This window comes from Danio rerio, chromosome 14, assembly GCF_049306965.1.
Source record: "Danio rerio strain Tuebingen ecotype United States chromosome 14, GRCz12tu, whole genome shotgun sequence".
Lineage (NCBI taxonomy): Eukaryota > Metazoa > Chordata > Actinopteri > Cypriniformes > Danionidae > Danio > Danio rerio.
Window position 1 is genome coordinate 26,402,893 of NC_133189.1, and position 17,364 is coordinate 26,420,256.

Here is a 17,364-nt window from a genome sequence, read left to right on the forward strand (position 1 = left end):
ACAGACGGGGTCATATTACTGCCATCAGCTGTCTATGATCTATTTCTAGTTTCTTCTCTCCCCTTCTGTTTCATTCACCACATGGGAGTCAATCTGTGTCAGGTCTACAGCCATGAGTTTAATTAGAGGACTGATTTCAACTATTTACTATCTTCCAAAGATTTATAAATGGTTTTACCGGCCTTATTATTTCCTGTCACTGCTGATGACTCTGGCGTTCGTCATCGTGCGCTGCTGCCCGGGACTGTGTGAGCATTTACCGTCCCAGAGAGAGGACGGAGACTCCTGCGCCTTCGACTGGGTCAGTGCTGCACTTCATAGAGGTTTGACTTCAAATATGTAGGCCAATAACATGTTAAAGTTAAAAGTATTATTCAGGATACTGTCAATTGAATATGGCTAATATGCCTATAGCACTAGTCTGTGCTGTTTCTGTTAACAGATATTAACAATTCCCTGATTATAGCCTATTTTAACTTGGGTTTTTATATTGGGTATTTTAAAGCTATTTTACAACAAAAAAAACTCATAAATGAGGCCTCAACAAACTTCCAAACTTATTAAAATAAGACAATCATTAAAATAAAACATATTTAATAGTAAATATATATATGTGTGTGTGCTGGATAAGTTGGCGGTTCATTCCGCTGTGGCGACCCCGGATTAATAAAGGGACTAAATAAGCCGACAAGAAAATTAATGAATGAAACACATTAAAATAGTACTGCTGGGAGAACAATTACAAAAAAACACTTTCAATTTAAATAATAAATATTTACAAATAATTTCAAAAGTTTTTTATATATTTACAAAATATATTTGCTTTCTGTAGAGGGAGGTGGAGATTTTTATGTTTCTTGGTGCCATTGTCATGATGAAGAACCGCAGAGCAGGTGCGTTTAACTTCAATAAATCATCATCATATAAACAGACAAGATATTCATGAGTGGCATTTGCATTGGTAGCGCTTTATTTGAATTTAGGCTGTATTTCCTTCTCAGTAACTGTGGAGCAACATATAGGGAATATATTCCTCTTCAGTAAGGTGGCGAACGTGGTGCTGTTCTTTAGAGTGGATCTGAGATTCGGCCTGCTCTACCTCACGCTGTGTGTGGGTAAATAAATGATGGCAAACATGAAATTAAGATTGTAAAATATTTAAGAGATGTATAATAGATGCTTTATATGCTTGATTTATATAAAAAAACAGAACTGTGTGACAAATAAAGTGTAATATTTGTTGTTCTTTATTTCTCACTACAGTGTTCTTGATCACATGTAAACCACCAGCCTACATGGGCCCTGAGAACATCAAATACTTCAGAGACTCTACTATAGATGTAAGTACAGACTGTGCTCTTTTAATTCTTTTTGCATGTTCTAGCTTGTGGAAAAGTTTATAACACAAAAAAAATACTATTTATATCATTTTTTTAAATTAATTTATGCATTTTTAACAAGTTTATACTTTTAAATGTATTATAAATGTATATTTTTGAAATAATTTTGTCAATTGCCAATCTTTTAATGCTTTATGTTCATATAGTTTTATGTTCGCATTTACAGTTAATTTTTTGTCAATTTCTCATCTTTTAGTGATTATTTTTCGATGTAATATTGAAATAAAATGAGCTACATCACCAAACAAATCTTTCATCTCACAATAGACTGTAGCCTAAACTCTCTGTATAGCAGTATACTATTATTATTTATGTTCCATGAGTAAAATAATAAGATAAACTAATCATTTTGCATGCTATTCTATGAAATGTCAGGAGGAACTGCAGAGGGACAGTCGTGTCACATGGATTGTTGAGTTTTATGCCAACTGGTCTCCAGAATGTCAGTCATTTGCCCCTATTTTTGCTGACCTATCACTTAAGTAAGTTACACACACACACATGCACACACACACATACACTTGTACAGCTATCTTTATGGGGACTTCCTTTAGACCAGGGGTGTACAGACTTGGTCCTTGAGGGCCGGTGTCCTGGAGAGTTTAGCTTCAACCCTAATCAAACACACCTGAACCAGCTAATCAAGCTCTTACTAGATATACTAGAAAGATCCTGGCAGGTGTGTTGAAGCGAGTTGGAGATAAACTCTCTAGGACACCGGCCTCCAGGACTGAGTTTAGACACCCCTGCTTTAGATGCAACAATTTTTATATACTGTATTGTGCAGAGATGCCCAAACTAGGGCCCGCGGGCCAAAGTTGGCCCATGGTGGATGATTTGGAGCGCCATCTAATCTGAGTAGAGAGGAAGAATGATGGCGGGGCTTTAGATATTGTCATTTCTAATATAATGTAACCTTTTGTTTGTATATTTGTTTGTTTTATTGTTAAAAGCTCACTAAAATTAATGTTTCAATTAAACGGTGTAAATAAATCAAATTTAGTTTAAATGCACATACTGTCACCCGACCGATAGAGGACAAATCAAGGCAAAGGCAGAATTGGCTTGACCAATGTATTCAGCATTGAACTCGCTGGTGTTATACTGTAAATGTGATTGTTTATGTTTTATAGCAATAAGTAATCATTTTAAATGTTTTACTGCATTAGTTATTACAATTTAAAGTAATGGTTTCTAATAAATGAGGAAATTATTACCCATGGCAACTTTAATGTCGTGCATTCATTCATTTTCTTTTCGACTTAGTCCCTTTAATAATCTGGGGTCGCCACAGCAGAACGAACCGCTAACTTATCCAGCATATGTTTTTATGCAGAGAATGCCCTTCCAGCTGCAGTCCATTCACACTCATACACTACAGACAATTTAGCCTACTCAATTCACCTGTACCGCATGTCTTTGGACTGTGGGGGAACCCAGAGCACCCAGAGGAAACCCACATGAACGCAGGGAGAACATGCAAACTACACACAGAAACACCAACTGACCAAGCCGAGGCTCGAGCCAGTGACCTTTTTGCTGTGAGGCGACTGCACAACCTACTGTACCACTGCGTAACCCCCCACCCCCACCCCTAAACTTTATTGTAATATAGTTTATTATATTTACCTTCAGCCCACGGCTCTCAATGGTATTTGGTTTTCGGCCCTTTATACAAAAATGTTTGGGCACCCCTGGTAAAAAATGTCCCCACATGGTCAAAATTTACTTGTGTAGTTATATACTTGTGCCCACAACGTAAAGCATACAAGGTACAAACACACACACACACACACACACACACACACACACACACACACACACACACACACACACACACACACACACACACACACACACACACACCTTTAAGTAAAAAGGTCACTGTGAGGTTACAGTTACAGAGTCACAGCTTAAATTCATTTCTAGGCACAACATCTTTTTTTCTGTAATACTTAAAATAAAAAAATAAATTGTTTACAGTAAATAGATTGTTTATGCTGCTAAGGGTACTGCTAAGTGCTACAAATACTACAAAACGTTGCTTTTGACCAATCAGCATTTTAGATGGCTGTCCCCATAATCCAATGTCTAAACAAAGACAACTTTAATAGTAATAATAATAAAAATAATAATAATAATAATAGAAATAATTCCTTATATTTATATAGCAGCAAAACACTCAAAAGTTTTACACATTTTTTGGGGAATCTCCGCATCCAATACCAGTGATTCATCCATTACTGGATGAAGCTACTGCAGCCATACTGCACCACACACCAGCTGATTGGGGGAGTGTGATGAAGCAAATTATGATATGGGGATTATGAGGCCATGATGAACAGAGGCCAGTGGGCAAAAGTGGCCAGGATGCTGGGGTTAAACCCCTACTCTTTTATGAACGACATCCTGGGATTTTTAACAACCACAGAGAGTCAGGACCTCGATTTAATGTCTCATCCGAAAGGCGGCGCTTACTGAGCAGTATAGAGTCCCCATCAATATACTGGGGCATTAGGACCCACACAAAGCACAGGTTGGCCTCGTTAACATCACTTCCGGCAGCCTAGCTTTCCCCTGTAGTCTCCCATTCAGGCGCAGCCTTAGTTTCAGTGGGAGACCATGTGAGAGTTGCAGAGAGCTAGCTGCCGGGACTTTCTGGAAAATAATGTAACATTCATACCCACTCTCCCCTAAATAAATATTTTAATTATAAAAGCTTTTCTTTCTTATTGGGCCTGAGGAATACACCCACAGTGACTTTTGGAGTACAAAATGTAGGCTAAACAAGCATACATACTTATATACCTCTTCATGACTTTGACTGTGGTTACCAGGTATACCTGTTTAGGTCTCAAATTTGGGAAAGTGGACATTGGACATTATGGAGCTGTTGCTGAGAGGTAAAACCAATTTCTCCAGACTGTCTTCGGCGTAACCTCAAAATAATATTAGCCATAGGCTTGTTTAGAGTTATATGGGGCTGTGGTAGTTCTGATTAACTCTGCATCACTGTGCTCCCCTTCAGGTATAAGGTAAACCCATCTCCTCTCTGCAAGCAGCTTCCGTCACTTCTGATGCTGCAGGCCGGTCGAGAGCTCATGCGCCGCCCTCTGGTGGACAAAAAAGGGAGAGCTGTAAGCTGGAATTTCACTGAGGTAAAAACCTGCACGTCAAACATTCAAGGGTTGCCAAGTCGGCGGTTCTCTCATGGAGTTTAGCTAATTTTAAAGTCATAAAAGAAACAGAAATTTGTTATCTCACTTAAAATATGTCTGTTCTTCTCTTTTGATTTTTGATGATTTAATGGCGTGAGATCACCTTGTCAAGGCAAGCACATGAGATCACAAAAGCAAGCAACAACAATCAATTCCTGATATAGTTACAAAACTAAGCCACAGTCTACACTACTATCCAAGCTCCCTTTCAAGCAGATTTTGTACATTTACTGCAGGTCAACTCGGAAGTGCTTTGATTAAAATATTTTGTTATTACACCAATTATGAAATTGAAATGAAATTGAAAATGGAACTGCTTTACGCTGTTTTTTGTGCGATAGGCAGTATTGTCTTATACATTTTAATAATACATAAATATAACAAAATATAAAAAATCTAAACATGAAAGACTAACAAATATGTAAATAAAGAGAAAACAGAAAAAAATGAATGAAAACAAAAATCTGATAATAACACGTACAACGATAACTTTATTTATTATCAGAAGCACAATTGATTTAGCAGCGTTCTCATTTAAAGATTCATAACAAAGATGGTCAGTTGGCTTTTTTGTGTAGAGTTTGCATGTTCTCCCAGTGTTCGCGTGGGTTTCCTCCAGGTGCTCCGAATTTTCCCACAGTCCAAAGACATGCGCCATAGGTGAATTGGATGAACAAAATTGCCTGTAGTGTATGTGTGTAAATGTGAGAGTGTATGGGTGTTTCCCAGTACTGAGTGGCAGCTAGAAGGGGATCCGCTGTATAAAACATATGCTCGATAAGTTGGTGGTTCATTCTGCTGTGTTCCAAATTATAAACATTTAACAGATTATATCAGAATTACAGAATGTGCATTGTGAGAAATTGTTTATATTAAATTTAGATATTAAAGGGAAATAATTTTGCTGAAGGAGCTTCTGATAAATATTGGCATTCACTTGACCATTTTAGTTTATTTCACGTTCACAAAAATTATATTATATTGTTCCTATGCGTTGCATGCAGTTTCAAAGTAGAATTTATTCCTAGACAGTTGTGTTGCATGGGCATATCTATGAAAATACCCAAAATTTTAATTTAGTAGTAAAAACGATAGATTTTTAGTTTATGCCAAAAATATTCTATGATCTATTTTCTGTAAATATATCAAAACTTAATTTGGTGACTAATATGCATTGCCAACAACTTAACTTGACAATTTAATTGTAACATTTCAATTCAGTCAGCTTTTAACAATAAAACAAACCAAGGGTTACATTAAATTTGAACTAACAATTTTGAAACATTCGCATCATTCTCTCTCTTCTCAGATGGGATGGTGGGCCAAACCAAAGGTTAACATGGGCTGACTTTGGCCCACAGGCCCTAATTACTATTACTATTACACATTACTATTGGAATGTGAAGAGACTTTTAACCAGCACAACAACAATTGTTTCTGGAGACAATCACCTGCAACTTTAAATCTCAATTTCCCAAAATAAACCCTTATGACTGGTTTTGTGGTCTAGGGTCACAAACATTCAGTGAGTGGTGCTAAAAATGTGTTCAGTTTTCTCAGAAACTTATAATCATTACGTGTTTTATTAACTTGGTTTATGCGCGTGGCAGTTCAGAATTAAATTAATGAGTTAGCCTTTGTAACAACCAGTTGGATTTTGTTCCATAAGACATGCATTTATGTGTTTTACAGGACAACATTATTCGAGATTTTAACCTAAATGAGATATTCCAGAAATATAAGAAATTCAGCAAAGGAGAGAGGCCTGAGGAACCACAGCCAGTGCTTGAAGAAGAGTCTGAGAGCCCCCTGGAGGAGGAGGAGGAGGATTCAGAGAGCAAGAAAGACAAATAACACTCATTCTTCATGAACCCACAGAGAAGTTTTCTCTCTCTGAACAGTTCTACACAATTATCTCACATGTGGAAAACCTTTCCTGTTAACCTTTATCCTGTCTATTACTTGCGTTTAAGTTTACAGGAAGGCTTTTGTCAGGGAATGAGTGGGTCAATTTAGTTTCAAGTTTTGTCAGTGAACACATAAACATGACCTTTTTGCTAAAATTATGTTGGATTTAATGTATTATGGCCTCTGGCTTTTTATAATAAATGCATTCAGTATGTCTTACCTTTTGACCTAGGCTTTATTACATTCTATACATTCTCAGCAGAGACAGGGAAAATAGTTTTGAAACCTCATTATTTGCTCATGACTGTGACACTGCAGGGGGTTTGATCATTAACGTTTGATCTGAATGATATGAAAAATGAAAAACACAATATCCATTTAAAGAGTTAGTTCACCTAAAAATGAATCTATTGCTATTTAGACACTCACAAATCATTGCAACCTGAGACAGACATTCACTGTAATGATGTGACTCATCGTTGCAACTCCACAACAAATACATCAAATAATCATTGGGAAAGTTCTTACTGTAGTATTTCTCACAAACGTTACGTGATAACAGTGGGTGGGGAGAACTAGAAATAAAGGCATAGACAAAAAAAAAAAACAGCTACAAAGGTGTTCAAATAAAAAAAAAACTATATTATGAAAGGTATAATAAATAATCTGATGAGTGTTTTGAGCTGAAACCTTACAGACATATTCTGGAAACACAAAAGACTTCTCTTAAATCTTGAAAAAAAAAGCGTAAAATAGGTGCGCTTTAGGATATTTTAGATGAAATCTAGGAGCTCTCTGATCTTTTATAGACAGCAAGGGTTGTGAGTAAGCTTATGATGGTATCTGATTTTCTTGTTGCGATTATTTGTTGAACTTTTATCATGAAAGACAGTATTTTCACAGTATTCACTTAAAGGAACCTATTATGGCCCTTTTTACAAGATGTAAAAAAGTCTCTGATGTCCCTAGAGTGTGTATTTGAAGATCCATCAGCTCAAAATACTGCAAGTGCCTCAAGTATATATTTTTATAAATCTTTAAAACTGCCCCTTTTAGGCTTTGATACAAGTTTTTTTGGTGGCTGTCCCTTTAGAGTCTACTGAAATCGTGCTCTTTTCAAAAGTGGGTGGAGGGAATCAACTTAGTGTCAGATTCAAAACAGTACTAGTATTGCCTCTGAAAAACCAATAATAAAGTGGCCTAAAGTAGGTTCGCCTATGGAGATTACAGTGTTCAATTGTGCATACTAAGACTCAACCATTATAATCATGTTAGTCGTTAACGTCATCTTCAGCTGCTACGATGTGAAAACTCTAGTCGTGGACGACTGCTTCTCACTTAGGGCTGTTTATGCTAATCAGGGGGAATGCCAATTAAAATGTTTCTGCAGACTGTGTGTATATAAAAAAGTGTGAATATAAAAAATGTATACATTTTTACCATTAGGCGGTGGCTATATTCACATGTGGGGACACAAACTTTTGTAAAAGTGTTTTTTTGTTTTTGTTTCGCATAATAGGCCCCCTTTAAGCCTCAAAAAATATATAATAGCCAAAAACACTTATACTTGTTTGGTTTAAACAAATGCTTAAAAATATCAAAATAAAAAATTGCAAAACAATCATAAAGTACAACAGATAACACTTAAACTTCGGTGAATGCATTGAAATCCACATATTTTTACTATGGTAAAGTTAGTTTAAAAATATAACAGAATTGTATGCATTAACTCCATTTCATAAATCAGCTTTTGTAGTTTTCATTGTGAGTTTAGTTAAATTAACTGATGTTAACTAGTGTTAACAAAAATTTGTGTTAACTAACAACAGGCCTATAAATAGTCAAAGTATTTTCTATCAATATCTCCTGCATGTCGTGGCCAGATTAACATGTAATAATGACATGTGAAATCTAACAGTCTATCAAGACAACCAATGCCAATACAACACTGAAACACTTGAAACTTGAAATAATAGTAATTATTTACAGTACTTTGACAACAATATCAATATTCTGCGTCTTCATAATCATGATTTATTAAATTACTAAGTATCAGCACGAGACAAGAACAACATCAAATCACTCCATTTGACTTCAGTGGTTCATAATCATACAAAGCTTCAAGAACACTTGTGTGCACAAAAAAAAAAAAAAACTGTAAAAGCAACTTTACTCACCAATGTCTTCCATATAGTGTGCTTTTACAGGCAATACAACAGTTGTGTGTTTCACAGCTGATTCTATTGGCAATACTAATGGGGTACTGCTTGTAATAAACGCACACAGATGATCTGACACAGGAGAGAAGATATAGGTAAACAAAGTAGTTTTCACAAATTTTTTGGCACACAAAGAATGAGAGAGCTCTAAAATATTTTAATTTGTGTTCTGAAGGTCTCAGAGGATTGGAATGACATGAGTGTGAGTAATTAATAGCAGAATCTTAATTTTTGGGTGAACTAATCCTATAACTTCCACCACATTGCACCGTCCCTGATTATCCCCAAAATTATGTAAGGATAGTTTTAAAGCAGTTTTAAAACTCTTGGCTTAGCATCTTTGCAGCTTTATTTTTATGCATGGTGACATATTTGATCTTGTGGCTCAAAGTTTTAAGAAATGCTGAGTGAATCATGTTTGGTCAAGCGTTAGTTATTCATACTGACATGACACAGATTTAAAGGAATACCAAAAAAATGAGCATGCTGTCATTCATATTCATGCATTCACATCTTCAAAACTCATGAGACACACATTTGAACATCTCCTTTTGTGTTTTGAGCAAGACTTAAGACTGCATAACACACATAAAGGATGTCCATCAACAAAAATTCATCAGTGGTGATAAGTCTTTCTGCTGTCAACTCAATCAAAGCTCTATGGCTCATGAAAGACATCTTTATGTACATCTATAGTGGAAGAATTCACCTTGAATCATCACTCAACATCGGTATGCGTTAAGATGACTGATCTTTAGTTTAATAAAAGAAGTGAATATCAGCGCAGCTGAAGCCGATGCACCTGGAGGAGAAACATATAAGATAACAACAGACAAAATGTATTTTCAGATGGAAACGTTTTTAAAGTATCTTACACTTAACAAGGCTGGTTGCATTTGGTTGAATTTATATGCACTACCTGACAAAAGTCTTGTCGACTATCCAAGTTAGGAACAACAAATAATAACTGGACTTCCAGTTGATCAATTGGTATTGGAAGTGGCTTATATGAAAGGCAAATGCCTCTAGATTACGATAATTTTACCAAAATAAAATATGATCGTGGCTTGATTTTTAATTATTTAATTAGGACAGTAAGGTCTCACTTTGATTAGACAAAAGTTTTGTCACTTAACAGAAATAATGTACAGTATAGACTATAAAGTCATGGTGCAGTGGAAAATAATTAATATTTGTGCATCTCTGCAATGACTCAAATAAGTCATCTGGAATGGCAAAGAAAGCGTTCTTGCAGGACTCCCAGAGTTCATCAAGATTCTTTAGATTTATCTTCAATGCCTCCTCCTTTATCTTACTCCAGACATGCTCAATAATGTTCATGTTTGATGACTGGGCTGGGGATTGGCCAATCCTGAAGTACCTTGACCTTCTTTGCTTTCAGGAAGTTTTCAGGAAGTGGAGGCTGAAGTATGAGGTGTGCTATCCTGCTGGAGAATTTGTCCTCTCCTGTGGTTTGTCATGTAATGGACAGCACAAATGTCTTGATACCTCAGGCTGCTGATGTTGCCTTCCACTCTGCAGATCTCTTGCATGCCCCCATACTGAATGTAACCCCAAACCATGGTTTTCCCTTCACCGAACTTGACTGATAACTATGAGAATCTTGGGTCCATGTGAGTTCCTACAGGTCTTCTGCAGTATTTGTGATAATAAGATGCAGTTCAACAAATATAAATATATAACATATATCAAGATATTTATATATCAACATATATATATATATATATATATATATATATATATATATATATATATATATATATATATATATATATATATATATATATATATATATATTTTTTTTTTTTTTTTTTTTTTGGGTTGAATAAATTAACCTGATTTTTTAAATATCATTCCAGTATTCAAAATAATATAGATTCAGTTTTGAAAACCTGCCATTTTACCATTTAATCTACAAAAAATTCCACCTACTTTATTATTAGAATTTATTAAAAACATTAGTATGTTTTCCATTAAGTAGCCGACTAATACCTAATTAGTATCTAGTGGTTATTGTATTAATTTGTGCTTATTCCTTACAATACTGTCAAAAATCCTGGTTGCCTTAAATTTGTTGAATCAAATTAACCTTATAGTCCATTAAACTTACATTATGTTAAACTGACTTAAAACAGCTTGCGTAACTTATGAAATTAAGTTAGAACATGATTAACTTAGCTTATAAGTTACAATGACTGGCATGCTGTCAGGACTAATTGGTCATATATGTTTTTACAGTGTAGGTAAAATCAATTAGATTAATTTATTAGACCACTGTTAAATATTTTACTTCATTTTTATTGTATATAACTAATCCTTAAATGATGGTGTTTGTTTATTACATATTTATTCAAAAATAAGAATCAACGATTGACCACTTCAAGTAACAGCTGTATATTAGGCCTACTATTATTTTATGGATCGTTATTTCTGTGCACAGCTAAAAAGGCCAATAATCTTCCCTGTCTGAGCTCATCTGTATTAGACTTTATATGTACTGTATACGGGCCAGTATGTGTGTCTTTCTCTCTCTTTTTATTGACGTGTGAATCTTTGTGAGGCGTATTATTTGCACTTGTCGGCTGCTCCTGTTTGCTCCTGATGCCTGGAGAGAAGGGCCTGAGTATGTGTGCTCCAGCACTGTAGCATTATGGCACCTTGGCAGACAGTATGTTGGCACGAATGAGGATACAGAGACAGATTGAGGCTGACACAGCAGACCTTCAGTTGGCGAGCGGCTGGCACTGCCTGCTGTGCGGATCAGAGCTCGCCTCTATGACATTCCTCTCAGGGGGGCCGTCACCCTTTTGCACTCTTTGGGAAAAAAAAAAGCAATGCTGTTAGACTTCAATTTCGGCTGCAGGATGGCGACAACAACAGCGGAAAATGCTTGGAAATCCTTCACAATATGATGCCACGTTCTAAATGTCATCCAGGAGTCTCAAACGTATCAGAAAGAAACCAATTTTCTTTCATCAGGACAAAAAGGGCGACCTGCCTTGCTACTTGAGAAATATTTCGCTTGTTTTGCTGCGTTAATGTTTTTGAAGGAAAAGTTTCATACTTTAGAAGAATGACATTTATGTTTGTAACATTATAAATGTCTTTACTGTCACCTTTGATGAATTTCATGCTGTATCAGCTCAAGTGTCACATCGAGCCATATATATATACAACGTATAAAATGCTATTTATATTGTTGTCCGCCATACTAGAACAATGATAGCTGGTCTATGAACACTTAAAGTTATAAGCCTGTAATCGTTAATTCTGTCATTCATTTTCCTTCAGCTTAATCCCTTAGTTCATCAGGGGTCGCCACACTTACACCGCCAATTTATCCAGCGTATGCTTTACACAACGGATACCCTTCCAGCTGCAATCCAGTACTGGGAAACAATCATTCACACTCTTTCACACACATACACTACAAACAATTTTGTTTATTTAGTTCACCTTGCACATGCCTTTGGACTGTGGGGGAAACCAGAGCAGCCTGAGGAAACCCATACCAACATAGGGAGAACATGCAAACTCCACACAGCAATGCCAACTGGCTCAGCTGAAACTCGAACCAGCAACCATCTTGCTGTGAGGCAACAGTGCTAACCACTGAGCCATTGTGTCGCCCTACACCAGCTCATTTTTGCATATTTTCCCAAGGTTACCCTCATCTCAAATCTCAGTGCTTTTTACAAGCAGACAATGTTCAATGTCTGCTCTTGGAAATCTTATTGATTTGTACTTGTGAATGATAAAACATTGGCTGTTGTAGAATGGGAGATACATCGTCTTGTCTATATCAATCAAATGTGACATCTGTGTAAAACATTTAATGACAAAGCGACCCAGAATTTGACATTGATAAATTCAAGAATGCATTTGAACGAGGCCGTAAAAGTTCACATTTGTGGTGTTTTCCAAAGTTCAAATTTAGTGAACTCTTGTTCTGCAAATTTAAAGGGCACCTGTTTTCCACTTTTTAAAAATTGAAGATAAGTCTTTTGTGTCTCCAGAAGGCAGCCCAGTCAGAAGCAATGAATATCAGACATATTTATAATCTGCTATTTGGAGGGTTCCAACTTAATAGTAAGTATGTAAAATAACCGCAAAGACCAAAAATTCAGCTTAGGCCGCTGACTTGTTGGTTGCCCTGCCATAGACTGGTCATTTCATGAATACACCTAACAAAATTTCAGAAAAACTTTCTGAGGCAGCATAACAAATTTGTCATGTACAACAACGGTGGCGCAGTGGGTAACGATGCCGCCGCACAGCAAGAAGGTCGCAGGTTCGAGACCCCAGCTGAGTCAGTTGGCCTTTTTGTGTGGAATTTACATGTTCTCCGTATTCATGTGGGTTTCCTCCAGGTGCTCCGGTTTCCCCCACAAGTCCAAAGACATGCGGTATAGGTGAATTGGGTAAGTTAAATTGTCCGTAGTGTATGTGTGTATGTCCTGGTCCTCCAAGTTGGGGATTGAGCGTTGGGCTAACAACCCACCTTGTAAAAATTACGTTATGAAATGCCAACATAGTGCGGCTAAGCATCAACTTCGAAATAAACAGCCCTGGGAGTAAATAAGGTGATAAGTTAATATTGAATTACTATAGTAAATGTGTGGAAACAAAAAAAAAAACATAAATTTTTTCACAAAATAATCACCAAGTGCAGTTGCATGCACCATCTTTTAAATTAGCCCAGCGGTCAGGAATTTTAACATAAGGGTTGTGGGACATCAAAGACAGCTAGGGATAAATCTTTTGGACAGCTTTAATAAACTTATAGTGAAATATGTTTATAAAACTTAACTATAGTTTGGCACTGCAATTATATTCATCTGCTTACTAAATCTTGAAACCTTTCTTCTAATTATTCCCTCAGAAGCAGAAAACAGTCCTCTTTTTATCACTTAACCTTGAACTGAAGGACTCCCGTATCGTATTAAGTTGGTGTCTTATCAAGGCCAGAATGAGTCCTGATGTGGACTTTAGATTTACCTGCTTAGCTTCCCTCATTATGTGCACTGTCAGGTGCTATCAGATCAGCTGTGTTTGTGTCAAGCATTTTCAGTTCAGCCATGGCCTGGAGAGTTAATGTTGTTTTTTTGCCAAGCTTTCCAGCGAAAAGAGAGCTGCAGATGAATCTCAATAATGAGCCATGTGCTCCAAACAGCAGGATTCTTGTATGGTCTCCTGTTCAAGCTGTGTCTGTGAGTATGCTTGCTTTGCCACCCAAACAAGCCAACAGGGGGCTTTATAAGTGCGCTGCCCCATTTTAGAATAGAGGATTATTTAAATATCTGAATACTCAATCAGTAGGAAATAATTAAGCATTCTCAAATCAGCCCTGCATCCGTTAAGCATATTGATCAGCCATGGTCTGCAGGATACTGTACACCGAGCCATCTCAGCGGGCACCTTGATTTCAAAACGACTTTAGAAATGCAAATCAATTTGATCTCAATTGACTACACACTCACTCATTCACTTTCCTTCAACTTATTCCCGGCTTTATCAGGGGTCGCCACATCTGAATGAACCCCCAATTACCATGGCAATTGTTTTACACAGTGAATGCCCTTCCAGCTGCCACCCAGCGCTGAGAGTAAAACATTTCTTGTTATACTTTTTGTGTAGTTATTTTGGTGGTCAAAAGGGCATCAATGTGTGTAAGTCAAATGGACGTCAAGGTTTTGACATCAAATCGGTTTACATTTTTAACATGTCTTTTACATCAAGGTGCCTGCTTGAAAATGTGTACAGGATCTTTTACAACGCAGTTTACAAACGTACCAGTTTACTATCCCAAACATGGTAATTTAAAGGGCACCTATTTTACTTTTTTTTTTTCAAGGTTTAACATAAGTCTTTTGTGTCTCCAGAATATGTCTGTAAAGTTTCAGCTCAAAACACTCATCAGATTGTTTGTTATACCTTTCAGAATATTAGAATTTTCTGCTCTGAACACTTTGTAGCTGTTTTTCTGGCCTATACCTTTAATGGTAGTTCTCCCCTCCCACTGTTCCCACATGCCTATCAGAGTGTGCCTCAATCTCCACCTCGGCTGCGTCAGATAAACAGCACAGTGACAGACATGAAGGAAGCAGCTCTCATGTAACGTTTGTGAGAAATACAAGAGTAAGAACTTTCCCAATGATTATTTGATGTATTTGTTGTGGAGTTGAGTTGATGAGGAAGATGAGTCACACAAGTTCACGCACATACACACAGAAACACACACATAGCGCACACATTTACCTTCGCACTGTTTTTGCACAGCAATTGTGACTGGATACACACCAATATCCACTGCTGCATGGATATATGTACAAAATAAACCTGATTTAATGTCCACAATTAAAGTGTCTTCTTTTATAATTGTACTGACATGCGGCTGTGGTGATAAAGACGGTAAAAATGTTTTAAGCTTGTAAAACTCATTCTTGACCACATTTGATGATTACAGAAAGCTGTACAGATCTTTTTAATCACAGTTGCTATCAATTTGGTGGGCGGGGAAACTGCACTACAACTTCACGTTGCAGAGGGCCTCAAAAAAGGAGGTAAAAAATTCTAATTTTAACATCTGAAAATTAAAAAAAAGAGACTTATTGCCTTTATATCACCTTAATATGACTGTGGACACACTATACCTACACAGCTCTCTCCAAACAGCTTACAAAAGTTGATTTTCATCATAGATGCCCTTTAATGCACATATATAAAGAGGCAGAAAACAAAATGGCTTCTCGTGCTGTTTTCCTGCACAGTCCATTACCTGAGGTAAGCCAGACCCACTTCACATCTCATACATTGGAAATAAACCCCTCAACCATACTGAAGCACTGGGTTAAAATGATCCCGGGGGAAAGCTTGTGAAAGAGGCAGGTCTATAACCCTTGGCTCTGGGGAATCGCTCTTTTGGACCTTTTTGGAATAAATTGAGTGCTGTCTGTTAGCAGCCGCACCAGAGCTGTCAGATTGTCATGTCATTTAAATCTAGAAATAGTTGTGAGGAGGGTTAGGGAAAGAGGCAACAGGATTATGCGTGTTTATAAGCAATGCTAAAAAAGGATCTCAGCATGACTGAAAGACGCATAAAATGCTCTTTGCATGGAAAACGTCGACTTCATCCTTTGGTCTTGGTGTGAAGGTTGCGTTGTGTTTTGTTTGGCGCCATCTGGTGGTACTGAAACGTTACGCAGTCTAAGCTGGCACATTTATTTTAGAATATCAGAACATGATATTACTTCATTCAGGTTTTCTAGAAAATTTACCAGATACGTGTTTTTAACATATTTCTTGTTGTCTTTCCGGCAAAATTTACAAAATAGTGATAAAAAGAAATAAAAGAGATGGCCTTCTCTAAGCAACTTGTGTTTTGTTTTTAACATTATTTTTTATATCTGCTTGGCCGTTAGCGTAGCCTAATTGCCACTGATTATATTTATTTCTTTTAGTATATAGTAAAATATTACTTATTGTTTGTTGCTTACATGAACATGTTACATGTTGCATTACATGCTTACATGAACAGTCGTCATTAAGCTCATGGAATGTTCTAGAACTTTCTAGGTCATGTAATGCTTCTCAAGGGCAGTCGAAACAGGTGTTGAAAGTTTGAATGAACAACATTGTTTGGTCTTTTTTTATTCTTCTTATTACAGATCACATTGATTAATAATTTTATGGCTTCATTAATCCTTACTTTGTTTGCTTTCTAGCACACTGAGCAATTTTATCCAGATGACTTAAGCATCATAGTTAAATTTATCCAGTAAATTAATGTTTACTGCTTCGCCTAATTAGTATTTATTTCTTTATTATTTACTTTTAATAAGAAAATTTAAAAAGTCAACTAACTGTTTAGATGTTTTTGAGTCGTTTTAAATTCACACACACTGATTTTTTTGATCAGAGGTTGTTGTTGCATTATACATATGATATTCATTCATTCATTCAATTTCTTTTTGGTTAAGTCTCTTTATTAAACTGGGGTCCCCACAGCAGAATGAACTGCTTACATTATAATATAATATAATATAATATAATATAATATAATATAATATAATATAATATAATATAATATAATATAATATAATATAATATGATATAATATAATATAATATAATATAATATAATATAATATAATATAATATAATATGATATAATATAATATAATATAATATAATATAATATAATATAATACCTAACAAAAGTTAGTTGTTGGAGAAGAGATCAAGGTCACATAATGCAATCTCAAAATCATAAATAAACAAAACAGCTGCATGTCATCAAATGGTAAATTAACATTTTTACAGATGCAGATTAATTATTTTACAGCAGATTAATTATTCAGATTTTCTAAACATCTGTAGAAAACCTTTTTATTTTTATTTTCTATTGAGCTTACTTATAGATGTCTGTGAGTTTAGAGCACATATGCTTTTGCACAAAGATCTTTTGTGTCCTGCTGATATTGTATTGCCTATTTTTTTATAGGATGTTTGCTTTGGCACTTGTTAGCCTGTCATTTTAAAAACTCTTGAACCTTCTAGAAACTTCTAGGATATGCAATCAGCAGTTTCTCAGGGACAA

The 17,364-nt window shown here is 36.0% G+C and overlaps 1 protein-coding gene across 2 annotated transcripts; it reads left to right on the top strand.

Annotated features, from left to right (window-relative positions):
- The first annotated feature begins 72 nt into the window (after positions 1-72).
- On the top strand, positions 73-6,745 carry tmx2a (thioredoxin-related transmembrane protein 2a). 2 transcript variants are annotated; one of them, XM_073921475.1, is made up of 8 exons: positions 73-301; positions 833-893; positions 1,002-1,111; positions 1,264-1,340; positions 1,776-1,882; positions 4,238-4,303; positions 4,429-4,558; positions 6,311-6,743. In XM_073921475.1, exons 4-8 carry the CDS (start codon positions 1,296-1,298, stop codon positions 6,470-6,472), a joined length of 510 nt encoding a protein of 169 aa, XP_073777576.1. In that variant the 5' UTR covers positions 73-301; positions 833-893; positions 1,002-1,111; positions 1,264-1,295; the 3' UTR covers positions 6,473-6,743.
- The last annotated feature ends 10,619 nt before the right edge of the window (positions 6,746-17,364 follow it).

Excerpts from the sequence above, each read along its gene's own strand:
- tmx2a (XM_073921475.1), top strand. The coding sequence starts at position 1,296 with ATGGGCCCTGAGAACATCAAATACTTCAGAGACTCTACTATAGAT. Across the intron at positions 1,883-4,237 it reads TTTGCTGACCTATCACTTAA|GTATACCTGTTTAGGTCTCA; the intron begins GTAAGTTACACA and ends TGTGGTTACCAG. Across the intron at positions 4,559-6,310 it reads TAAGCTGGAATTTCACTGAG|GACAACATTATTCGAGATTT; the intron begins GTAAAAACCTGC and ends TGTGTTTTACAG.